Here is a 25,949-nt window from a genome sequence, read left to right on the forward strand (position 1 = left end):
TGCAGAATGTAAACTTGCGCATGATGTTGCGCGCAGTGAGAAATGTGCAACAGCTAACTCTTCTTGTTCTTCAGAGTATTGCTCCTTGTTCATTTCGCTGCGTGTGTGCAGAATATAAACTTGCGCATGATGTTGCGCGCAGTGAGAAATGTGCAACAGCTAACTCTTCTCAAGTTGTTTGTTTTCTTCAGCTTAATCCTCCTTGTTCATTTCGCTGCTTGTGTGTAGAATGTAAACTTGCGCATGATGTTGCGCGCAGTGAGAAATGTGCAACAGCTAACTCTTCTTGTTTTCTTCAGCTTATACTCCTCCCTGTTCATGTTGCTGCTTGTGTGCAGAATGTAAGTGCATATAGTGCGTACAGTGAGAAATGTCGAGTCGTGTTGAGAAGGCGTCACCCGTGCCCTTTTATCTGCACCCTGCACCTTGCCTTGTGTATACACTCTCTGCTCTACACTGGGAGGCAAAGTGGGGCGGGGGGAGGGGGTAGAGTGGAAGGGAAGGAGAGGGGGAGGGGGGGAGAGAGTGTGTAAGTGTGTGAGTAAGTGTGTGTGTGTGTGTTTGCGTCTGTCCGTTTGTCTGTCTGTCACTGTCTGTAAATCTGACGTCTCAGTGTCTGTCTGTTGGTCGGTCTGCCTGCGCCATGTGAAAGGCGGTGACAGACACTGATGTCGAAGGAGAAAAAAATAGAACTGAGATAGTATATATGTTGTAATATAAGTGGATGGGGAAAACATGCAACCTATTTCTTTGAAATGGGCCGGGGGTAGGGGGGTGGGGGGGGGTGCTATCTTTAGTTGTACATCTTTCGTATATATATATATATATATTTTTTTTTTTTTTTTGAAGTGGCATCCTCCAATGATCCCATATCACCAGCCAATCTTGATTGCCAACATGAACTTTTAACGCATTCCCTCATCCGCCTCCATAATCCCCCCCCCCCCCCCCCCCCCCGCGCCCCACATCCCACTTTGCGCCTTCCTCTGTATATACTGTCAGTTTTGATTTACAAGCGAAGCGACTTTGACGGCTTTGTCCTCCTCAGGTTTAATAACCATAACAGCGGCCGATACAGATCAGCGCGGTGTGAAATATTTCGTTATATTACACAGGCGTGTAGCCAATAGCCAATCGCGATGATGCCAACACGTGTATCACTTTCAGCAGGGATCAATCATAAGCCGAGAGGGACGCAGAGTGAGGTAATAAAAACGCACATGGTTGCACATTTTCCTCCTCCGCTGTAAATGATATCGCAGATCCCCGGATAGGCGCATGTCTGCAGCTGGTAACCTACTCGCGTCACTTCCGGTATGGTTTTCGGATCGATTTTTTTAAATATATTTTTTTCTGACATGCACTGAAGTGTGGTTTATTATTCTGCGTGTCTTTTTTTTTTCTTTTTGTTGATGAACAGATTTTAAAAAAAATGCTTTTCTTATTTTTGTGAAGGTGCTTTTGAGTGCGGATTTAACCTCGCGAAGGAAGTTTTTTTAATCAAGGGAGGCGAAGTCAGTTCCCAATTGTAATCTGGCTTCCGTTTTGCGAGACTTCTCTGTTGTCAGATGCTTCTCTGTTCAAGTTAAACTTAAAATGTGAAAGTATGTGTACAGTATATAGAGAAATTAAATTTTCTTTTGAAGTATTCACTGAGTTTGTATGCGGTAAAAGACTGTTTGAAGAAACTGTCGACCCATATCACCAAGACCTTATGCCTAGGCTTATATTGTATCGATACTATTTGTATGTGTCTCGAGGTTTGTAGTTTTAACTTCGTGAAATCCCAAACTTTCCTAGCATTTGAACAATTCAGCACAAACCAGTTGGCTGGGGTACCGTTGTATTAAGTTGAACAGTTCAACCATGTTTCGAGTTAAGATTATGTTTGTTTTCTTTTAAACATGTCCCCCTCCTTTAAAACTCTCTAAAAGACCCTTGCACGAATTGGACGGAGAGGAAAGAATGAACACAACACTACCTAAATATCCACTAACCACTGGTTTGCACTTTGCCTTCTTTGTGTACGCTTCAAGTCAGTGTTTGTTCGCTTAGATAGCAGACGGCGGGGCAAGATAAAACTGATAAAGTATTAAGCGACTAAAAAGACAAGTGCAGCAAAAAGTGCTGCATAATCTTGCAGTTGGGAGACACTCCCGACGGCTGTGACCTTTTTATGCAGTCCCTTTTTTCTAAACAGTGCAACCTTTTTTGCCAGAAAGAAGGAGACCTGCTCCGCCGCGTAGGGGAGTAGTAGAATATAGTTTGAAATCTGAACAGAATAAAGAGACCCCAGTGGGAATATGGCGTGACTGCACCGTTTTGTATAAAGGTTAAAGCCATGTGACTTTCTTGGCAGAATGAGTCTCCGAGATCTACGTCATGAGTGTAGCTCTTGTCTTGAATCTTGAAGGTTTTATGGAACATTTTGAAAGATTCTAAATCGTAACTGTGCGTTGAGCAATGTGAATGCTAAAACGCTTTATAGTCAGTCATGTCATTGCGTATGGCATTCATTACGATGGTTTGAAATTATTAGGGTCGGCTAAAGTCGGCCCCAAATGTCGTTACTATGATTCACTTACGGGACAACCTGTGTCTGGCCTGTCTGAAAACACCTCTGCGTTAGGGGTTTTGCTGCCAGCGCGGTGAAAATAAAGAGGGAACATTTTCTCTGCCGGCGCGGCAGCAAGTAGGATGTCTCTGAACTGTATTGCGAAAGTATGAAATCCAGTTTAATAACGTTAGTTAACTCAGCTTTTCGCCCTAAAACAGGCACATTGTCCAGACATTCTTACAAGAGAGGAAACACCAAGGCTTTGGACACTAAACACTGGAGAATGTTTCAACGAGGAGAATAAAACAATCATTGTAAACTTTTTTTTTCTGTCAGCTCATGTCAGACAGACTTATGTCATAAAGTTCAGTCGTTGGCTTGATTCGGAGCAGCGTAATCTCGCATGACTACGTGTAGAGCTGTCACAGCTGTCTGTCTCTTAACCCCTTTTACACCGAGTGTGCAAAGCCCGGTAATTACCGGTATTTTACCGGTTGAAACGAGAAATATATGACCTACCTACAACAACAACAACAACAACAACGATAATAATAAGACAACAACCGAGCTGCAGGAACAGAGTTTCAAAGAAAATTGACAACGCCCAAAGAAAATAAGAACGAAAATGATATAACGAATAAGAAGACTCAAAAATATAATTTCACAAACGTATAGGAACGCCAAAAACTTAAAACAAGGACGAAATCCGTATACAAGCTTCGGCGTCCCCGTCTGAAGAAAAATGAAAGGGTTAACCTCCATAATGTAATACCCTCACTTATCGCGCCATCCTGCCACCATAACCTGGGCAACCCCCCCCCCCCCCCCCCCCCCCTCCTTCCTCCACCCTCCAACCCTCTCCTTCACCTTCCTGCCTGTCTGGTTAGGTTAGATCGGGGGGCATAAAGGTGAGGCTTTCTTTCACCTTGCTTGCTCTCTATGCAGTCAGTGTGCAACCCCATTCAGCTCTCTCTGCACCCCAGCTTTTTTCTTTCTCTCTCTTTCTCTTCCTTTCTCTTGTTCACTTCTCTATCTCCCCCACAGCTGCTGGGGAAATAAGAAGTCGGTGTGGATTAGTGGTTGGGACGCCATTACGAAAAAGCGGAGCCCCCTCACATGAATGAGTGTTGCATTATTTTAACGTCCTCGTTAATGAGGGTGATTAAGAAGTACATGTGATCGTGAATAGTACACGCTCCAAGCAAAATCGTACGAGTTTTCATCCGGTGTTCGTGTTGAGAATTGTGTATTTGGCAATTTGTCAGTTAAAGATTATTAACATGGAATCAATATGTTGTATCAACATTGAGTCCTAGGTGTGCTGGGTGTTGTTTTCCGGGAAGAAGAAGATAGAAAGAGGCTGGACTTCTGGGAGGGGGGGGGGGATAATTCATCGTCAGCTTGGACGCCATCTTAAACAAAATGTTTGTTTAAAACATCATTGTCTTTCCATCGTCGCTCCTCTTTCACCTTCGCTTACTCGTCTTCTCTAATCTTCGCCTTTCCGTCTTTTCACTCCAGCGAATCCCTCCTCTCCGCCTACTCTTGTTGTGACTGCCAACTTTTGCCAGTGAAGAACACCCGGCTTTCAACATGACACCACCCCCCCACCCCTCCCTCCTTGACACAGCGAGGGCAAGAAATATGCACGTCACCATGTTAGACCTCTTTGTTAGGCTCGTGGGTTTGAGTTATGTAAATGTTGGCAAGTGGTGGTTGAGAGCTTGTCTTGCTAAAGAGGGTGCATCGAGAGAAAGGAAAGGTTGTCTTGATTTTATTGACGCGATGGGACACTAGCTGCAGGCAGACAAAAAGCGTGTATGCATTCAGCATTCTGATGCGCACCCAGATACACACACACGCGGTTTCTTACTTGTGCAAACACTGCTATATTATGCAGGCATGTGTGTGCACACACTTCTGTTGTGTAATACGACCACGTGGACGAGAAGCATAGTCCCATCTCCTCTTCTGAAGGGTTGGGGATGGGGAGGGGGAGGGAAACACACACGCACGCACACACACACACACACACACACACACACACACACACACACACACACACACACATACAGACACACACACACACACACACACACACACACCCTTCCATCCATCCATCCATCCATCCATCCATCCTTCGCCCTCTCAATCCTTTGAAACCCTTATACCAGTCACCCCAACATCGTTCAGTGTATTAGTTATTAGCGTATATACCTCAACGCCAAGCACCTGCTCTGCTCACAACGCATAGGTCGTCATTATAGCCCGCCCTGTGCGCGCGAGGCATAATGTCAGATATGTGTGCAAACACACTACAGGGTCAAAAGGAGATCACACGCATACAATGGCTTCCTGACCTTAAAAATTCAAGCTGCAGACTGTTGCCACCAGGGGTCGCCCTCTATCTGATGTCGAAGCTTTCATCCGGGGCTTTAATTTAATATCGGTAAGAAAGACCATGTCCTGTATAGGCTTTTTGGTCTTTTTGGCTCAAGAAGCAAAGAGGAAGGGGGGGGGGGGGGGAGGGGAGGGGATTGCTTGCAAAAAAAAGAACAGTGTCGGTATTATTGTATGCTAGAATCTTCTTGAAGTGTATTGGGTTGCGGTGTAGGTATTCGTTTGCAGTAGAGTATATATTAGTCATATATTTTTGTCTTCTTCTGTTGTAAATATTCAATGTAGGACAGCGCGTATGGAGTGCCGCTGTAAATATGTGTTGGTCTTAGTCACTCTTGTGTAGTTGTACTTCATGGGTCACAATCGATTGAACTCTATATTGGTGAAATTCCACGACGAATGTGTGGTTATTTGCTTACTTATTGACTAGAATATGACTTCTCAAACACAAAGACGTTATTTAGGAAGTGTAAAACTATTGACCTGTGACCTGAAAAACAAATTATGTGCGGCTTTTGTGTAAAATACAAGCTTATCCTTGTGATCATTATTACTCAAGTGCACTCTTAGAACCTGTAACCAAAAAAGCCGCCAAAGTACAAACACTTGTCCGCAGAGGGGTAACGGAAGATCTGAATGCTTGGTTTTGAACTAAGACTGTTACCAACGAGACGGGGAAAACGTGCTTAACAAGGATGGATCTTTTGTATACAATTGTTTGATTTGCAAAGCACAGTGTTACACCTTGGTGTTACGGGGTAAGATAAAACCATCAATAACCTGCTCGCATGATCACGGGCAAAGTGCTTATCTACCGATTGTCGCAAACCTGCAATTTATATATCCCGTTCGATTACACGCGGTTCTCACCTTCGACTTGTTTTCTTACGTGCAAGCAGTTGTCATGTTTATGCCCTGCAGCCGTAAGACCCACCCTACAGTTGTCGATTTTTTTTAAACAGTATACAACCGCAATGGTCAATACTGCAATTACACGGGAAGAAAATTGCGGTCGTGGTATTATCCAATGTCAATATTTCACGGTTTGTCTAGCTTCCTTGCCAGACGCTATCGATTTGAGGAATCGTATGATCCCATCCCCCCCAAGTATTTACAAATGATTTCTGTGTGGGAATTGTGTGTCAAGATGTCGCCTTTTGGAACTATAGCATCTTTGAAGGGCTGAGGTTTTTGTCTTGTTTCTTTGTGAGGACGACCTTGTCGTCAGGTCCTCTCGTTTGAACAACGCTCCTTCTCCATGCTGCTCGAATGTTGAGGCGTAACGATCTGCTTGGGTGTTGAGACGTAACGATCTGTTTGGATGTGTTTGTTTACTCTTTTCTGAGATAAGCTGTCCCAGTTTGGGAGTTGTTAAGTCAACACTGTGATGTCATTATACTAAAGACAGCTCATAGAGAGGAAGAGGGAGACTGAAATAGTGGGGGAGGTGGGGGGCGGGGGTTCTGACAGAAAGATAAATAAACAGGCAGACATTGCTATATAACCAATCGTCTGTTCAGCTAATAAATAAATCAAACAGAAGAAGAAACAAATAATGTTCATCTTCATTCACAAAATAAGGACCAACTTCTCAAACTCACACAACCACCTCAACTAAAGACCCACCACACAACGTTCTCGTCTTGCCAGACGTTTGCTTGTCAGACAGTGTACCCTTTCTCTCGCACGAAGCTAGGACGAAGACACAATAAGGGATCCTATAGAGGAGCAGACGATATTGATAGGTAGACGGTTCTCCAAGGTTAATGCGGCTGGAACTGATGCCAGCAGAACAGACAGAGCGTGGCGTGCGGCCGTTTGTAATCGATGCTTGTGTGGAACGGGGGAACCACTGGATGAAAGTGGTCGGTGGCTGTGAGTGGACAAGTCGCTCGCTGCTTCAGTGTTGGTTTAAACAAGGTTTTATTCAGTTAGAAATGGTACAGTAGTAAAACAAGAAATAATAAGGACACGATAATAAGTTTTTTTCGGCTTCTAAATGATCCGGTATATATGAACTTTGCACGCAGATATAGATTCATGAGCTTAAAGCACGTACCTTCGGTTGACTGTCGAATACCGTGGAAATTGCGGTTAATCTTGTTATTGAATAACATTATTTTAACCAATGAAACGCGCTTTCCGCGCAGTGCTTACATTTTCGATGACACTTTTGCTTTAATTTTGAAGGACGCTTCTGTTATACGAAACACTTGACAAGTTAACGACTTGCCCCGTGGTGCATTGATCTGGGTTTATTGAGTTCGACTCAGTCATGACCTAGGACATAATTAAAAATGCATTTTGTGACACATTGGCAATGTTACGGCTCCTCAGTCGAGTGCTATAGTTGAGTGTTTTATTGAACAACAGCTTTGCATAAAAAAGGGCTGTTGTTTCCATCAGCGGTAGGTGACACATTATGCGATCCTTATCACCGAGCTGCGCTTCACTGCAGACACAGCTATTTCCACCACACTGTTCAAATCAACGTTTTACCCGAATCAAATAAAAAAGGACTTGTGTATTCAGTCGATCGAAGTAGAGAGCACTCTAAAAGCAAATCATTAACGCGCGCCCCAGCCGATTGCCCCCTCAACACCTCTGGAAGTGAAAGTCAAATAGAAAAGGATGTATCACAATTTAATTTTTACCGGCGAGGCAGTCCATTTAAGAGCAATTAACTTTCCCTCTACAAATGCTCACCAAACAATCGTGACGCGCGGTTGGGCCGACAGTTCACACTCCACGTCACATCCGGGGGAGTTGTAATTATCTGATAGTGGATTCAGCGAGGCATGGAAGCGCGTGGCAGCGGGAAGTGCGAGAACACAATGCCAAACGACAGAGAGGCCATCGCCCATCTTGCTGTGTCCACATTGCCGCCCGGATTGCTCCACGCCTAAATTGCGGTTCCGTGTTCCGAGCCCGCAGCGAGAGAATAGAGGCTCGAACCTCTATCCTCGTGGGACCAGGCCCCTAACAGAACCGGCTGGTTGTGTGGCCTGCCAGCTACAGTCGACCCCCCGCGGGTTAGGGGGAAGAATTTACCCGATGCTCCCCAGCATGTCGTAAGAGGCGACTAACGGATTCTGTTTCTCTTTTTACCCTTGTTAAGTGTTTCTTGCATAGAATATAGTCCATTTTTGTAAAGATTTTAGTCAAGCAGTATGTAAGAAATGTTAAGCCCTTTGTACTGGAAACTTGCATTCTCCCAGTAAGGTCATACATTGTACTACGTTGCAAGCCCCTGGAGCAATTTTTTGATTAGTGCTTTTGTGAACAAGAAACAATTGACAAGTGGCTCTATTCCATCTCCCCCCTTTCCCTGTTGCGATATAACCTTCGTGGTTGAAAACGACGTTAAACACCAAATAAAGAAAAAGCTACAGTCGTGGGTCAAAAGTCTTTTCAATTTCCACTGATGTTTTATATTAGAGTGGAAGTACCGTTTGACTGTCCTTTTCCCGTCAGACAATTGTCAGGCAAACGCGATGGCCTGGTCGGGATTGCATAATAGTATATATAGGCGTGCAATATTAAACCATTTTATGATGATTTAGCTGATTAACGGTAAAGGGAAACGAGCTGCAGTCAACACGTTTGATCTGATTCAGACTCAGACAGATTTTAATAAGACACACAAAATCATATACATTAAAAATCAAAAGCCTTGGAAAATAGGAAACGAATGCTGCACCTTCAGTTTGTTTGATTGATAAAATACTCTAGTCTAAGCTCTGAACGTTGTCGTATATTTGAAGATTTGGCGATGTCCTTCCGATTCCAAGATAGCAAATATCGGAAACGGGAAACGCTTTTAAAAATACCAATAACCAATCCATTTAGACGTAATCTCCAGCAGTGCCCCATGTTTTCTACTATTGTCTCTTCGATGTCTACTTATCCGTTTCACAATCCAGACTCCTCTACATTACCACCAAAGTAAGGGCATCGTACGTTACACGCGAGGTATATCTGTCACCTGTCCGCTGAACCGTTCACCCTACACCACCGCTTATCTGCCCATCACACTGGAATGTAGTAGAGTGCACTGCCCCTAGGGGGCGCAGCGAGCCCTCATCGGGTCACTATGAGGGGCAATGAGGTCAGTGAGGACACGCCGTTTGAAGTCAAGCGTGACGGTTACATGCAGTGACGGCAAAACGCTAATGGCAGATGCGGGAGTGTAATTTCTTCGTTTCGTGTTCAGCGGCTGTCGCCTATTTGTTGTTTGTCCTTGTCTTCTTCTTCTTCTTCTGCGTTCGTGGGCTGAAACTCCCACGTACACTCGTGTTTTTTGCACGAGTGGAAGTTTACGTGTATGACCGTTTTTTACCCCGCCATTTAGGCAGCCATACGCCGTTTTCGGAGGAAGCATGCTGGATATTTTCGTGTTTCTATAACCCACCGAACTCTGACATGGATTACAGGATCTTTTTCGTGCGTACTTGGTCTTGTGCTTGCGTGTACACACGGGGGTGTTTGGACACCGAGGAGAGTCTGCACACAAAGTTGACTCTGAGAAATAAATCTCTCGCCGAACGTGGGGACGAACTCACGCTGACAGCGGCCAACTGGATACAAATCCAGCGCGCTACCGACTGAGCTACATCCCCGCCCTGTTCGTCCTTGTAATGCTGGTGTCTGATCTTGGATTTGCTTTCTCTTTTGCTGTACAATTTGAGTTTCTTCTCGAGAGATCGAACAAACTTGATTTTTGTTTTGATGCTAATCGTCAACCGATGACGAATCGCGATTTTCTCTCCAGAGAGGATTTTTGCAGGCAATGTTTGTCAAGAATATTTTGCTCTTTTTTTTCAAGCGAAGATTGATGACGATTTACTTTCCAGCAAGGATTTTTAGCTTATGTGCGAAGCTTGTCAAGAATATTGCTGCAACTCGAGCTCATGATGAGACTTGCAGTCCCACGTTTTCTTTCCACTAAACGCACATGAAAAGGAACCCGTTCATGCATTTTATTCACTTGATCGCAAAATCAGAGGTTTATGTCTCTAAGATTTGCAGAAGTATCACCGTTGATTGATAGGAACGAGGAGGGCTTAGCATAACCAAGACAGAAAGTAACCCGGTTGTGGGTACACGTATCTTTTGCCCAGTTTCGTCTGTCAGTAAATAATGGCTGAAGTCAATACCCGTCGAAACGCTGCAAACAGAAACAGTGTTTGGGGGTACACAGATAGCAGACACCTTCGCAACATTCGTCTTCAACTTTGTGGAGCAGTAAATGTAAATAAGTGTCTCGGTTTGCCTCGCTACAGCCCCTCAAGGTGGCGCAAAGATCAGGGTCGGGGCAGATACGTATACTACTCACTCCTCGGTGCAGCGCGCAAATTTCTCCTCCGTTTCATGCAGTTGTCTTGACGTGATTGGGCTTGTAGTGCGTTGCGTTGCGCCCAGGTGTGCGTCTGTCTTTCTTGTCTCAGTCACAGGTGATAGCAACAACCGGGACATTTGTACTGTCTGTCTGACATACTTCTTGCACATTTTCTGTACACCTCGCGAAGGCTGTGAGAGAGAGAGAGAGGGAGAGGGGGGGGGGGGGGGTTCAACTGCATGTGATTGACGTTTTACCTGTTTGCTGCCCGGGAGAAAAAGAAGGGGGTTGTGAAGAAGAGAGTGTGGACATGTTAAACGTCTTTGAGTAATGTTTTACTGGATTGCATAAAGCTACAGACATCGCGAAAAGAAGGCCAGTGTGCACATTAGTTAAAAAAATATATATATTCATATGAGAGAGAGAGAGAGAGAGAGAGAGAGTGTGTGTGTGTGTGTGTGTGTGTGTGTGTGTGTGTGAATAATCTTGAGCTTAAAAGTACACCGTGAAGCATAAACAGACGTCACGAGGGAAAGACATAATGAACGGAAGCGGAAAAAGATACAACCCTACATTGTAAATAACAATAAATTAACACTTACCAGAGAGAGAGAGAGAGAGAGAGAGAGAGAGAGAGAGAGAGAGAGAGAGAGAGAGAGAGAGAGAGAGAGAGAGAGAGAGAGAGAGAGAGAGAGACACAGACACAGAGAGAGTAACCCCAAATACCTGCGAGCCGACCGCTTGACTTACAGGCAGGCATGACTGGTGTCATATGAGGTCATCAAGGTCATAGTTCCTGACCCCGTCTGACCCCATATGTTGATGTAGTGTCGACGCACGGCTGTCGGAGTAGGTTAGTAGACCTTTAACCACCGCGGCAGCTTGGGAGGGGGCGGGGAGGGGGGGGGCGTCGCGGAGGGGAGGAGAGAAAAAGGTCGGGATGACTGCGCCAGCTGTGGTGAAAACGTACAAATATTGCCAGACTATACCGATCTTGATCGATGTTTTTGACCTCGGGGGGTAGCTGTCAGGTAAAACGACTCGGTGTTGTGTCTTTGATGTCGTTGTGTTTGGTCTGCTGGTTTTTATCGCCTTATTTACTTCCATGCCGAGACTCGTATAAAACAGATTATGAGCGTACGTGTACGCATTTGGACTGGTCTTCTTTTAAAGTTGCAGGTGCTTGCTTGCAACTGTCTCTTCAGTGCAGGGTTTTGTGAAGATTAGATTGTTAAATGCATGTTACAGGATATTTAGTATATAGGTTGGTACTGTGTCATGATTGATTGGGTCATGGTTTGTCCTTTGCATTGGACAACGCTGTATCTGTTCAAACTGAGGCTAAGGTTTATTGTATATAGTCAGCTTCAAATATTATGTCCCAGCTACATTTTAAGGAACAGATTACTCATTAGTGAACACACACACACGCACGCACGTATGTACGCAGGCACGCACGCACGCACACACAGACGAGTGGCACTTTATACTACGCTAGACTACACACATGTACACAGGTTGCGTGTTATCGCGCACAGCGTGCTTTACCCCCAATCTACAACTTGTGATGTCTGGCAGTCGGCCCACAAAACACATGTGGCCCCCCTGCGTAACCCCATTGCCCTTTAAAACCCTTCTCCCCCTCCCCAGCCCCCCCCCCCTTTTTTTCCCCTTCCACCTGCACCGTCACCTCACAGCAGTACGGTCGGTCTTTCCTCAACCCAAACAGTGCATTACCCCTGTGTCTACCCCCACCCCCTTTTTTTCCCCTTCCACCTGCACCGTCACCTCACAGCAGTACGGTCGGTCTTTCCTCAACCCAAACAGTGCATTACATGGGCTCCTTGTCTGATATGCGTTCTTGTACTGTATTGCCCAACACTTTCTTTCTTGTCTGCTCTATTTTACTATGCATGTGAGCCGTAAACACTTAGCTTCACAGACGATTTGTGACTCTCGAAATATTGTTGGCATTTTGAATGCAGAGAATACATCTGTTCGGATGTTTCAGCTTTTCATCGGAGGTCGCATAGTGGTTTTACATGCTTTTTTGTGTGATGCGATTTTTTTCCCCTTGACTGTATTAAGATATTACGCCGCATTGGGTGTGATTTTGGATTTTCTGCTGCAGAAAAAATGTGTGCTGCTCGGGGGAGAGTGTGGGGGTGGGGAGAAATGGAGAGGGGGAGGGGGAATAGGTTGGAAAACACATATGAAATGTCATACGAGACTGAAACACTCGCTAAACCCGCACAAAAAGCAGGTGTCATAGTAGAGTCATGCAGTTAAGTCAAAGTCAAAAGCAACCAAACACCATGCAGCGGTCTAAATGTTCACCTTGAAGAAGAACAGTGAACCTGAATTAAAAGCTAATTATAACCTCACCGGCAGTGCAAAAGAAGGAAAAAGAAAAGTGCTTGTGTCGCCCGTCAGCAGAGCGCGGAGGGGCATGTTTGCACAGGCAGCGTATTCTATGCATGTAGTAATCATATGGAGATCCCCGATCCCCACTTCATAAAAATGTCTGTCTGGGTCGAAATATGGGGGAACCATAATGTTGTCGTGATACCGGGCGACACTGTTCCGACACCTGACACTCACTTGACATATTGCCTGCACCGTCGCTTTAACTTCTTTAAAGCTCCTGTCACCGTTCACAAGCCGATTCAAAAAGTCGTGGTTGTTATGTTTGGCGTAGAAGATAAAAAAAAAAAAAAGTCTTGTGAATTCGACGGATTTAAAAAAAAAGATTTTTGTTTTGTTTTTGTTGCTGCAAATTACTATTCATGGCAGTTTTTAGCAATGACTTTTATGTCTTATGACTATCTACGAGCATATGATTCTGTTTGTGTTGGTGCTTAGATGTAGATGCCACTGTATGCGACTCTTTCTTTTTGCTTTCTCTTCATTTCATAAGTCCTGTTTCACATCTATTTTTCGCGTCAGTAGTGGTTAGCCTCTATGTTCTTGCCTCAGTAGTTTTTTTCTTCTTCTTCTTCTTCTTCTTCTTCTTCTTCTTCTTCTTCTTCTTCTTCTTCTTCTTCTTCTTCTTCTATGTGAATGTGTTTTTGTCTGTCAGTGTGTTTTCCTACCCCGTAAACATGAACAGGTTGGCCGCGCGCTGACTTTTCTTTTCTTCTCATCTTCTTTTTTGTCCCTTTTATTTTTAAAGCCATATCTCTCTCCTCCTCCACAACTCCTTTCATTCTCTTCCACCTCGGGTTGCGTTTATCTATCCGCTCTTGAAGTTCTTGCCTTTGCTGTGTGAACACCGGACACCCCGCGCCCTTTGAAAGCAGACGACCCCCACCCTGGAGTTGCTTCCCTTTACGCCTCTTTCTCACTTCCGCTATCTCGGCGGCGTGAGGCGAGGAGACTGGGAGCTCTTTTACTCCCACGCTGCTAGCTAGGAGGATCCTGTGTTTGATCTCCCAACTGCCTGTGTGTCTTCTTATGAAGGTTGTACCTGCGCGGGGATCATGAGGCCAGAATCTTCTTCTTCAACATCTGCACGATTAGGCCTGTAGGAGCTAAATATTGGAGGTCGGAAGGGGTTGGGGTGGGGTAGGTGTAGAGGAGGGGGTAAAGGAGGTGGAGGGGAATGATGATGGGGCATTATTTTATTACTATCAAGATGATAACAATACACTACTATTCAGAGAGAGAGAGAGAGAGAGAGAGAGAGAGAGAGAGAGAGAGAGAGAGAGAGAGAGAGCACAATCGTCAATTCCATAGAGCAAAATCTCGTTAAAAAAAGAAAATGGCTAAAGAATCGCGTTGCAGGACACGGACAGATAGATTGGACAAAAAGGAATGATTCTATATAATCGGACACCCCATAAAGTACAGAGGCCACGTCAGTACAATGGCCAAGGTAGACACATACACAAAATAGGAAGGAGAAAGGAAGACTTGAGTTTCTCGAAGCACCTGCGCAAAGTATCCAGAACACAGGTGTTCCAATGGACATTTTTCTTATCCCCAGCAGCATCCTCGATATCAGGTCAGCTTTCAAGTGCAAGCGTGTGGATTTGACGACGTCATTGCTGCCGGTGTTATGTTTAAAACAACAACAACAACATTTTATCTTATTAAAAAAAATCGAGCGGGTAAGGGTACGTGTTACATACGACAAAGTACCTGTTTCGCGTATCATTTGTGTGCTAACATACACAAACGTTCTTATTCTCAACTTATTTTCACGAACCATTTAGAACTGGGCCAAGGGGGAAATGACAACGGGAGGGAGGGGGAGGAGAATGGTGATGGGTAAGGAGCTGGGGCTAGGGGGTGGAGGAGGATAATTATGTCGATGGGTCTTTACAAGCGTCGGTACGTTTTTAGCAAAAGGGCAGCGCACATCAAAGATGCATTTACTCAAGTAAAAGAAGTTGCGAGCGAGGAGAAGAATAAAGATATGAGATATGTGAGAGAAAGAGAAGTGCGACTATGTTGGTAAGTAAAAGACGGAGGGAGAGGGTGAATGGGGGCGACAGAATGGGGTGTATAAGATCCTACATTACAAGATCAATGACACCACCACCCCGAGACAGTCGGGGAGGATGGCAGGGGTTGGTGTGGGTGCAAATTGCAACTAATTGTTTTAACATTTTCCCACTTGCTCGCTCATTCCAACACACACACGCACATACAGTGCCCGACTCGCGTCTCTAACCAGATAAACTGGCAGACTGGCTGTTTTACCTTTTTGCTTTTACTTTTTTTTTCCTGAAGGGGGATAGGGGAGAGCAGAGGGGGGAAGGAGGGGGGGGAAGGAGGGGCGGGTAGGAGGTTGAGTTTGTTGCGCGTGTGTAATGTCTTTCATCGTGGCAGTTAGCTGCTGCTATCAGGAGGCTGGTTTGTTGCGGCCTCATTTCCTGTGGCGTCAAGATTAGCCAAACTGAATCAACTCGTTCCCTGTCTGTGTCTCTACCTCGTACCTCCTTCACCACCTTGTAACGCTAGTCTGCTCTTTCACGCACGTTGACGCGGTACGTCGGTTTTCGTACCCTGTCCCTTGTGAAGCTGTATTGTGTTACCCACCTTCCGTCTTGCAAAAGACAGACAATACAGTATTGACGCACTACGCTAGCTTTTGAAGCCAGTACCTCGTTGCACGCCGTATTTCGGACTCAGCTAAAGTCAAGTCATTGACATTGTGTGGTCTGTCGCAAGTTCTTCAGTCTTCCTTCGCATTTGTCCACTTTATTACTTCACAATTTACTATAGCGGACACCATCTCTTATATAAGATCCTCCTTGGTTGCCAACATTCATTCTTTTATTTTATTTTTTTGTTTTTAAAGCGTATCATCAACTCACGTCCCTAAAAGGAAAATTTCCTGTGAGGACGTTAAGGACCCCTAGATTCAGAACATTCATTCACTAATTTGTACTTGTGATCGGATGGGCGCACGATACATGACGCGGTTATTGGCCGACTTGTAATCCCTGGTATCGCACGCCGCGGTCGCCGCGGGTCGCATAACAAACCGACGACGCTCTCCTTCCGCTGAACAAATAGTGCGGCTTTTGCCCGCGACTCGCCGTCTTGTGTCTTGCTGGGGTTGCTTCACCAGGAGGGAATCAAGTTTGGTCGGAGAAAAATGAGACGTGAGGGAGAGGGGCGAGGTAGGGGGAGGGTAAAGGATGGAGAAGGAGATGGGGAGGACATGGAAAGTTGGGAGAGAGAAACGTCGGATAGAGGACGAGCAAGAATATTGTCATAACCGCGAGGGTCCATCATAAGCCAAGGTGAAGATGAGGAATGGGGAGAAGAGAGCGGACTATCGACCTGATTTCTCCTTTTTAATTTGCTCCGTCTGCACGGGCTGCACGAGCACTGTCAGGGGCGCGGGGCGAGTGATTGCCCTTTGCTGCAAGTCTATGAGACGTGGTTGTCGCCCCTGACAGTGATGGAGTGCTGTAAGGAGATGGGAAGAGGCAGAGAATGAAGAAAAACATGGAAATGATTAAAAGAAGTCCTGGCACTGATTTTGAAGCCGGAAATCAAAGTGCAAGCCCAGTGACCTGGTTCAGGGTCCGTCTTTGACAGCCTAGGGCCATAAATGTACAACAAAGATGGTAATCAGAAGCTTGAAACTGCTTGGCGTGGCGTAACACCTGGCTTTACTATAAATGAATATCTGTGCGTTTTTGATAAATTTGATGGAAGTTTTCATGGCATAAAGTTAACTTTCATGATCGGTTTGTGAAAATATATTGTAGTGCAAGTGACAATAGCAAGCCATTGTTTTTCTCGTGATAAGAACTGACAAGATTTCGGGAAATGACGAATTCTTCGGGCGCTCTTTCTCATGTAGAAAGCAATTTGACACCTGCAATTCGATACAGCGCCTCTTCGTCGCGAAGTAGCAAAACTGCTGTTGACAGCAGCACACATATTATAAGAAGAACAGTACGGTCAAGTCTAGTCGAAAGAAGTCATCCGTGAACTTCGGAGCAGCAGCAGTGCATGGAAGGCAAAGTGTGTCACAACTAGAGCACAGTTTGAGGAGGACACATAACACAGTTAGAGGAGGACACATAACACAGTTAGAGGAGGGCCTGTGGACATGAAATATTCATCCGCAAATTAGCTGGATGAGTTCCTCTGAACCTGATCCTCCACCCTCTCTCTCTTCGTTCTCTCCTTCTTACCCCCTTCTCCCCGTTCCCCCCATTCCCTTAGCAACTCACTCACCCCACCATGATGTTCTCCAGCAAACACATTCTGCCCACGTCCACCAGCGGACGATCACTGTTAGCGCCGCTCTCCTAATTCCAACAATCAAATTTATGATGCCGCCTTTCATAAACCTCTCCCTCGTGCCATTTGATGGTGCCTTGTGTTTATGATGACGACGACCTCAGTACTGCTGGTGTGCTGGTGGTGGCGGTTGCTGGTGGTGATGATGTCATGGTGATGTTGGCGATGGTTGTCGTTGTTGTCGATGAAAAGATGATTTTTGATAGTAATGGGCAAAGGGTGAGGCGTAAGAGTGCATTGATTTTCCATTGAAATGTGTGTAATGCCAGACGTTAGGGATTCGTTTTATGGGGATAATGTTAACGTATGCCTGTCTCTGTGTGTTTGTGGCAGCTTGTTTGCTGTTGTTTGTGTTTTTATAACGGACTCGATGATAAATGTCGCGGTAAAACCATTAGGGACAGGAGTTAAGTTTTATGCATTTTTGTTTATAAGCGGAATCAAGATGGAGGAGACGGGGGCTGAAATGGAAGAGAAATCAACTTTTTTAAAAATCTTATTCATCCAGTTAATTGGCACGGGTAATAAAACGTGTAATGAAATTCTAATGATGAGGTTGTATACAAACAGAATACTTTGAATTCCAACGGTACGCATTGGCGTTTTAGACCAGAACCTGTATTCATCGTGGCAATGCACGCGGGCCCACTGAGAAAGGAGAAGAGATCGGGGAGGGGCAGGGGGTATGATGACTAATAGGCAGCCTAATTTATTATTGTCTGACAATTTCCAGATTCATTTGGCTGTGCGCGGTGCCGGCATTTGCCCGAACTATGGTTGATCGCTCTGTACTGGATAGCACACGCTCTGGCTGTTGATGGTGGTTTTTTTTTCTTTTTTAACCATGAGCGGGTGATGGGTTGGGGAAGCTGTGTTAACATCGTCGGACTTGTCATCGTTTCTGACGTCAAGTTTATTGCGATCCGGTAGCTGATGGGCTAAAATGGGTGGGTGAGGGGGAGGGGGAAGTAGTTTTCTTGATGATTTGGATATCAATAGTTTGTTCAAATTAAACTTATCACTGTGGTTTTTGTTTTAATCTGGGGCTTGATTAGTTTTATATCGTCAACTTACATCTCTCTCTCTCTCTCTCTCTCTCTCTCTCTCTCTCTCTCTCTCTCTCTCTCTCTCTCTCTCTCTCTCTCTCTTTCTCTCTCTCTCTCTCTCTCTCTCTCTCTCTCTCTCTCTCTCTCTCTCTCTCTCTCTCTCTCTCTCTCTCTCTTTCTCCGTTGAATGTTAAATTTCAAGTTACTGTTTTAAACTGTGTGGAGTAAGTTATTCTCAGACCACCAGCAAACAAACAAGAAAAAGTACAAACTTAAATCGCAAGCACACTGATCCGTTCAATAGCAGGTCAACGCAGACTCCCCTTTCTCGCTTTCTCCAGCGGGCGCGTTCTGCACGTGCAGGTATTGTCCCAGCACACACTGTGCACTTTTTATGACGTCGCTGGCCTCTGCCTGCCACCTTAATGACCTTGCTGCTACTGATTAGAACAATTAAGCCGGCGTGGCTTAACTAGCAAGCAATTGGCGGGGAGGTCAGGGAAGGGTGGAAAACGCTTGTGTCGGGTGCTTAATGTCACGCCATGGAACGACTGATGGGGAGAGAGAGAGGACCGACCGATAAAACGATGAATAGAGAAGCGGCGGTAAATTGCACGATAAGCGGAAGAGAAGGAGGAAGAGGAGAGAGGCTACAATGGAGAGTGGGTGGCAAGAGGACAAGGACAAGGACAATCGAAGGACTCACCTATCTGGGGATTGTTCACGTCCTCACTGACCTGTTAACGTACCAAGGACTGTTAACTGGTGGACTGAAACGTTAAAATTACGATCGACGGAAGATGGTTATAGTTTCCTATTGCATGATGAGTTAAACTAAAATTACGATCGACGGAAGATGGTTATAGTTTGCGATTGCATGATGAGTTAACCAACTTGCCTGTCTCAGAGTGACATAAAAGGGCGGCTGAAATTAAAGGTTGAGTTTCATACGTCTTGCATACAATAAAGGCGAAGCAGATGGATTGATTTAAAGAAATAACACTACCAGGATTTGGTCAGACTGCAGAGCTTCTTAATTATTTTCTTATTGTTTCAAGGCTTTACAGATTAGTTGGTCATCTCGTGGCTCTCACTCACATTTGCCTTGTTCCTGCTTTTCCAAATCCTGCACACAATGCAAAGACGGTTAGACATCTGCGAACAAGAAGTTTTATCTCAAACAGCTGAACGTTCGTTTCAGTTTTAAAGCATGTATTTGTATCGTTGGCGCTTCTCTGCGTTCTACGTTTCATCCAGTACATTGCTTAATCGCAGCTAGCTCCGATAACAAGATCATTTCCATTCGTAATAGCTGACCGAGCAGATCCCGATAATTACTCCGACTAAGTGTAGGAGCCCAAAAAGCAAGCAGAGACCAATTATCCGCACCGATACTTATCCACTGGGTCACAGGGAATATTCATGTTTTTGTCACGGAAGACACGGAAAGGGCTGTCTATTTAGTGTCGCTCTATCAGCATTCCGTGGCCCGTGACATTTTGTGATTGCTAATTCGCTGTCCATTTATCATCTCTCTAATTACAAATTCATTTGTCTTCTCTGCGAGACCGCATCGCTGACAGTGATTAAGTGTCCGGCTTTTGATTAAAGGCTATATAGCACTGAGGAGAATATAGGGTGAACGGCCTGTTAAATCGTCACTTGTTACATTTTTTGTGAAGTGCAGAAGCAGAGTATATATGTGTTATTGGTGGGTGCTTTTAGAACAATGATAGTCGTTTGTATACCATTTATAGTTCCTGAAGCTATTTTTGACGGAATTCAACGCCCCTGATTACTCATCTGCATGTAGCTGCCATTGTTTGTTAGACAGTGAGTAATGGGATTGTTCGTCCCTGTCTGATTTCACCACACCCCCACCCCCCACACCCCTCCCCTCACTCATAAAACTGGAAACAAGAATTTTGACTGTGAACTATAGTCAGAAATACCACTCAGGTCTGAAAGCAAAAGCAACCACAATTCGTAACAAACAATTAAGAAAGCCAGTAAAACCACGGTGTATCGAAAAACAAATACCAAAACCCAAAATGAAATAAAATGTAATAAAAGAGCCACGTATAGCTCTCTCTCTGTCTCTCTTTCTGTCTCTGTCTCTGTCTCTGTCTCTGTCTCTCTCTCTCACTCTCTCTCTCTCTCTGTGTCTCTCTCTCTCTCTTTCTCTCTCTCTCTTTCTCTCTCTCTACCTGTCTCTGTCTCTCTCTCTCTGTCTCTCTGTCTCTGTCTCTGTCTCTCTCTCTCACTCTCTCTCTCTCTCTCAAACACACACACACACACCACACCACACAACACCATCCTCCCCACACATACTCCACAAACACACCACACAGCAGCGTAAGGTCGCAGCACGTGCAATACAGCACAGCGACCACCACCAAGTCTCCCCAATGCACGGCGCTTGTCCTGTGAAGGCGTGAGGTGGCCCGAGGCAGGGGGGAGAGAGAGGGATCGATAGAGGGGAAATTGTCCCTTGCCAATCACGTTGTCACTTAGCCGCTCCCCACACCCGCCTCCCTGCTTGCTCGCTATCATCAACAGACTGCTGTGCATCTTTCCCCCTCATTGTGACAATGTCCTTCTCCTCTCTGTGACACTCTCCGGCGATACGTTCACTCTCTCTCTCTCTCCCGTTCCTGTTGCTAATACGTCCCTTGTCGCTGCTGCTAATACGTCCTGTCCTTAGTGCGATGATGACGACTTCAGATGGTCGGTGGTGGGTGACGTCTTGAAGCTGTTAATGCCTCGTGTCTTTAGTTCAATGATGACTACTTCAGATTGGGGTGTCGGGTGCCGTTTTGAAGCTGTAAATACCTGATGTCTGTTGTTCAATGATGGCTACTTCAGATGGTGGTGGGTGCCGACTTGAGGCCGAACTTGTCTGTTGTAGCTTTAACAACGGTTGGATCGGGGTTGTCATCTTGTCCGCGTTCGATGATGATGACTTCTTCAAATTGTGGGTGATGCTGCTGTTTTGCTGAACTAAAAGAGTGATGACTACTTCAGATGGTGGGTGGTGGGTGCCGACTTGAGGAACTAGTCTGTTGTAGCTTTAACAACGGGGGGATCGGGGTTGTCATCTTGTCCGCGTTCGATGATGAGGACTACTTCAGATTGTGGGTGCTTTTGCTGTTTTGCAGAACTAAAAGAATATATTTGCCTTTGTAGCTTTTGCAATGGTTGGGTGGTCCCGTCCTTGTTTGATGATAGTGACTACCTGAGTGGTGGGAGCCGTTTTGAAGAAGCTTTTGCAGTGATGGAGACATTCTGCTGGTTATTGTTTGACGGCGTTGTGTCGCCATTTATATCCGGTGTTCTCGAGGGAAAGAGATGGCGGAAGGGTTAGGCTATGATTTAAGTAGTTGAACACAAAAACTGCAGTAAACTCCAATTACCATGCACTACTTTATTTAAGTAGTGATAGCAACACAAAAGGAACAAATTACCAGGCGTATTCCCCCACTAAAGATAGGCGCATGCAAATAAAGTGGAAGGCAAGTAGTATTTAGAGAAAACGTTTGTTGCCAACATTGTAGTGACCTTTTTGTGACTCAATCGTGAACTTGGCAGGCATAACATCACTTTCCAAAACAGAGAGTATCACAATTAGTTGCACATTCAGGGAATATTACAATTAGTTGCACATTCATTTTCCACCACCACCACACGCATTCACTACAGTAATAGCAAAATGTTGATCACGTGTCGCGCATACTCTTTCCATCACGCCACGGCCAGGACTATAGTTACTGACAGACAGACAGACGAGAACGGATCCTATCAATGCTGACCTGAATTCACCGCAGAAACCGGAGCCGGCGCTTGTTGAGTGACAATTTGTTTCCGGGTCGGATTCGGACTCTTCTCGCTCCCACCAGGGGGCACCCGAGTGACACCGGAACCGCCGTGACGTCAGGTCATGCGCAGAACGAATCAATTGATTTTGGAGTCGGGGCCGAACGGCGTGGCTACGTGCTTGGCTTTAGTTTATAGAAAGCTGTATTCATGCTGTTTGGGAAAACTCTGTTGTTGTTAGGTGTGCACAGTAGAAAAAAATGCTGAAACTGGCATCCAAAGCGAACTACAATAGACAGAAAAAAGCAGACAAACTAAACCTGTTTTCACCCGTAAAACACATTATGCATGGTGTTCATCATCATGCTTTGCTATTATCGTCATTCGGCTTCCATTGTTATGTGCAGTATGGTGTCCTTTGTTTCTTGTGTTTCTGTGATTGTTTAGTGTCGTTGGTATGAATACTACCTGTCTTCCTCTTCCTCTTGTTCCTTTTCCCATTGATATTTCTTTTCTAAACCTTGTTTGAACGTGAATATTTTGGCCAGAACGTCAACAATAAGAGCCAAATGGTGTCAACAATAACAGCGGTCTCTGTTGTAGCTTCTACGGAAGAACGGACAAATATTTCACTTAGATACACATGTATTTACTAAATATTCCCTTTTTTGCTTGTTACAGACGCGTGCGGGTTGTCGGACATGGCGCACATCGAGAGCATCCAGGAGAAGTCGCAGTGCGCGCTGGAGGAATACGTGCGCAGCCAGTACCCCAACCAGCCCACCCGCTTCGGCAAGCTGCTCCTCCGTCTGCCTTCCCTGCGCTCAGTGTCGGCCCAGGTGATCGAGCAGCTCTTCTTCGTGCGCCTGGTGGGCAAGACGCCCATCGAGACCCTCATCCGCGACATGCTGCTCAGCGGAGGGTCCTTCAACTGGCCGTACATGGCCATCCAATGACAGACAACCGCTGCCTCCGCCTCCGTCCCCCCGACCTCCTCCTCCTCATCGGTCTCGGCCGCTGCTGCTGCTGCTGCTCTCGCTGCTGGGAGCTCGGCTTCACAGGCCCATCATCATCATCACCACCTCTCCCGGCACAACCAGCTGTCGGTGTCCGCGGCGGCGTTGGTGGCCGCTGTGTCTGCAGCGACGGGAGGGTCCTCGACAACGACCGGAGGGAAGGACGTGGCGGTGGCAGCCATGACGACATTACCAGCTTCTTCATCATCTTTGTCCTCTTCTTCATCTTCTTCCTCTTCGCTCTCCTCTCTCACCTCGTCGTCCAACCCGTGCATGGCGACCTTCCCGGGGCTGACTGCCCACCCGGCCGGCGTCACCACCCCGGGCTATTACTCCCACCCCTACTCGTCCCACCCCGCTGCGGGCCATGCCTCCTTCCCCTCCTTCTCCTCCCTTTCCTTGCCCGTGACCACCCAGCACGCGACCGCAGCCTCTGCTTGCAACTCCGTGCCCTCAGCCGTCTGGCCGGCAGCTCTCCGAGACAGGAGGCTTCTTGGGCAGCGGGTCTTCTGAGGTTGCAGGGAGATGGTTTGGCGTGGACAGAGAGCCCAGTCGTTCGATAGACTGTCCTTGAAGAAGGTTCTGCCTTGGCCAAAGTGCGAGTCGACTGTTGCCTGGGCAGGTTTGGTTGTCAGGGCTGTTTCTTAGGGGCGGCTTGGTCGCAAAGACTATGGTGCTTGGAGACGGATTGGTGGTGAAAGCAGAAAGTATTATGAAAGGCTATTCTTGTAAGACACTAACCGAGAAGCAGTCAATTTGACATCACGCTCTCAGACAGAGTGCAGCGTTGCAGGACAACATTTTGGCCTGACAAAAGGGCATGGTGACGGTGCTTGAAGAAATGACTGTCTCTTGCAAATGTCTGCAGAAGATACTGAATGCTGTTACGATTACTTTCTGACGATGGGGTGATTAAAAGGAGCAAATATGGACACAATTGAAGCCGTTGAATGCGCCATTGACAGCACTAGATATACACGTTAAGGCCTTGGCAGCAGGCAGACTGCTTGCGGGAACTTAGAGACCAGTAAGACTTGGTACTGTTCTTTGGGACATGGTAGGACTTTTTGGCGGCAGGCAGCCCATATGAATGACGTAGTGCTGAGTGAAACCGGGAAAAAGTTATACAAAACCTCCAACTTTAAGTTAGGAATATTGTTTGTGAACAGTCGCGACTCAAGACATTAAGAGTGAGTTCACTTCTATCGAGAGTGAGTACTGCAAATTCTTTGCTTCAATTCTTTGTTGCCAAAAGAGGGATTGTTGGATTTTCATTCAAGTGTGACGGTTCATACCCCTCCCCTTCTCTCCCCTTCCCCTGTACACTAGACTGTTGGTTGCTGTTTTCACGGGCATTGATTTACTTCATTGCATTTCGACCCAAGCTAAACCAGAAAATAAAGTCACTTCAAATGATCGAGTTTTGGCTAATAAAAAGTACAAGCCCAGGGCACAACTATACAAATGACAACGGACAATATTGATTCGTGTGTATCAAACATCGCTGACACTAAAGTTCAAGCGTTAACAACATTCAAACTTTCAAAGATGCGTTGCAGGAGCTGCTTCAAGAACATTTCTACAAGACTTGATTTCTGTACAAGATGATGACCTAGAGACGGCATCAGTGTGTTCATGTTATTGACAGCAGCTTTACTGAGGTTTGCACGTGCATACCGGACTTCTCTTACACCCTTGCCCACAAACACCGGAGCGAACGAGCAAGATTTGAAGCCGCACTCGTGTGTATGTTTCGCCGCTGCAACTATACTGTACAAAGGTGTACATAGATTCTGTACATATACTTCTGGTTATCTATATATAAAAACGTTCTTGTGTATTTTGTATTGATGTCTGTTGTACTGTCAGGGTGTGTGTGGACAGAAACTTTGTCGTCAATGTTTTCTAGCCGCGCATGCGTATATAGTGATGATCTCCTTTTTCCAGATATCGTTATTGTTAGAATATTCAAGATTTGGATACTTGTTTTGATATACAGTCAGTGTTCAATCCAAAAACGCTATAAAAAAAATTAGTAAGTGACGAATTATTTCTTATTATGAATTATTTGTTCTCACTGGTTAGGACTAGGTTATAAAACTAGAACATTAACAAATTGTGTATGAAAGTATTACTATATACGGATTTATTTGTTTCACCCTGAACAATAGTTTACTTTGAATACATCTCAAGTGTTCATGAATGTCAAAAGTTCTTCATTGCTTATGCGTTTAGACTCAAAAGTGTGTAGGAAAACATTACCAGAATGTTCGCTTTTTTTTCTCTTTTTAAAACAAAAGACATTGGACACACTTAATAAGCGTTGATTATACTCCTTATACAAGGAATATATTGTTGTAGCGCCAGCTCGTTTCGGGTTGTTGATTTATATAAATTATGCTGTGCCATTCAAAGTATCCTGCGTAGACTTACAATAGTTGGACGGACAGATACACATCTGTACACCTAGACATTGTAAGTTGTTTCTGGAAGTGACTTAACGACCGATACGAATTATGGGCCATTCAGAGGGCAAAGTTCACGTACATTCTAATGAGAATGACATCACAGAAGGAGAAGGGCAGCTTTTTCATTAACTTTGCCATTTATTTTTATTTTTTGACTTTGTAATCCAAAAGCAGCATAACATGTATTAATTATTATTGTTGCTGTTCAATTTATTGTCATCAAATGACAGCTGATCAGAATGTATTTCTGTCATCTGTTTCCTATGATGCCATACCTGTGTATCTGTATAAAAATGTACACTGTGTACTAGAAGCGCACAGCGTGTGTATGTTCCTTTTTCAACATGTATGTGTTGTTTGTTCTGTGAATGTATATATGTGAAGATTATTATGCTGTTCTTTCTGGTTTTCAAACCTCCCCTCCCCCCCCCCCTTCCTCCAACTCAAAGGTGCCATGATTGTTTTTAATACTTTACATTTGCTTATGAATAAAGTACTGTACGTGTGTGTAGCTTTTTCAGTTGTTTATCTCATCAGCCGCAT

At 45.3% G+C, this 25,949-nt stretch overlaps 1 protein-coding gene across 3 annotated transcripts in view; it reads left to right on the forward strand.

Moving 5' to 3' along the window:
• LOC138983377 (nuclear receptor subfamily 2 group F member 1-A-like) overlaps positions 1-25,913 on the forward strand; it is a 67,373-nt gene extending 41,460 nt beyond the window's left edge. For all 3 annotated transcript variants that reach the window (XM_070356756.1, XM_070356755.1, XM_070356757.1), the window contains one exon: positions 22,604-25,913. In XM_070356756.1, coding sequence (XP_070212857.1) covers positions 22,604-22,878 — 275 coding nt within the window. In that variant the 3' untranslated portion in view covers positions 22,879-25,913. The remainder of the gene's footprint in view (positions 1-22,603) is intronic.
• The last annotated feature ends 36 nt before the right edge of the window (positions 25,914-25,949 follow it).

The sequence above is a fragment of the Littorina saxatilis genome, linkage group LG1 (genome assembly GCF_037325665.1).
Source record: "Littorina saxatilis isolate snail1 linkage group LG1, US_GU_Lsax_2.0, whole genome shotgun sequence".
NCBI lineage: Eukaryota > Metazoa > Mollusca > Gastropoda > Littorinimorpha > Littorinidae > Littorina > Littorina saxatilis.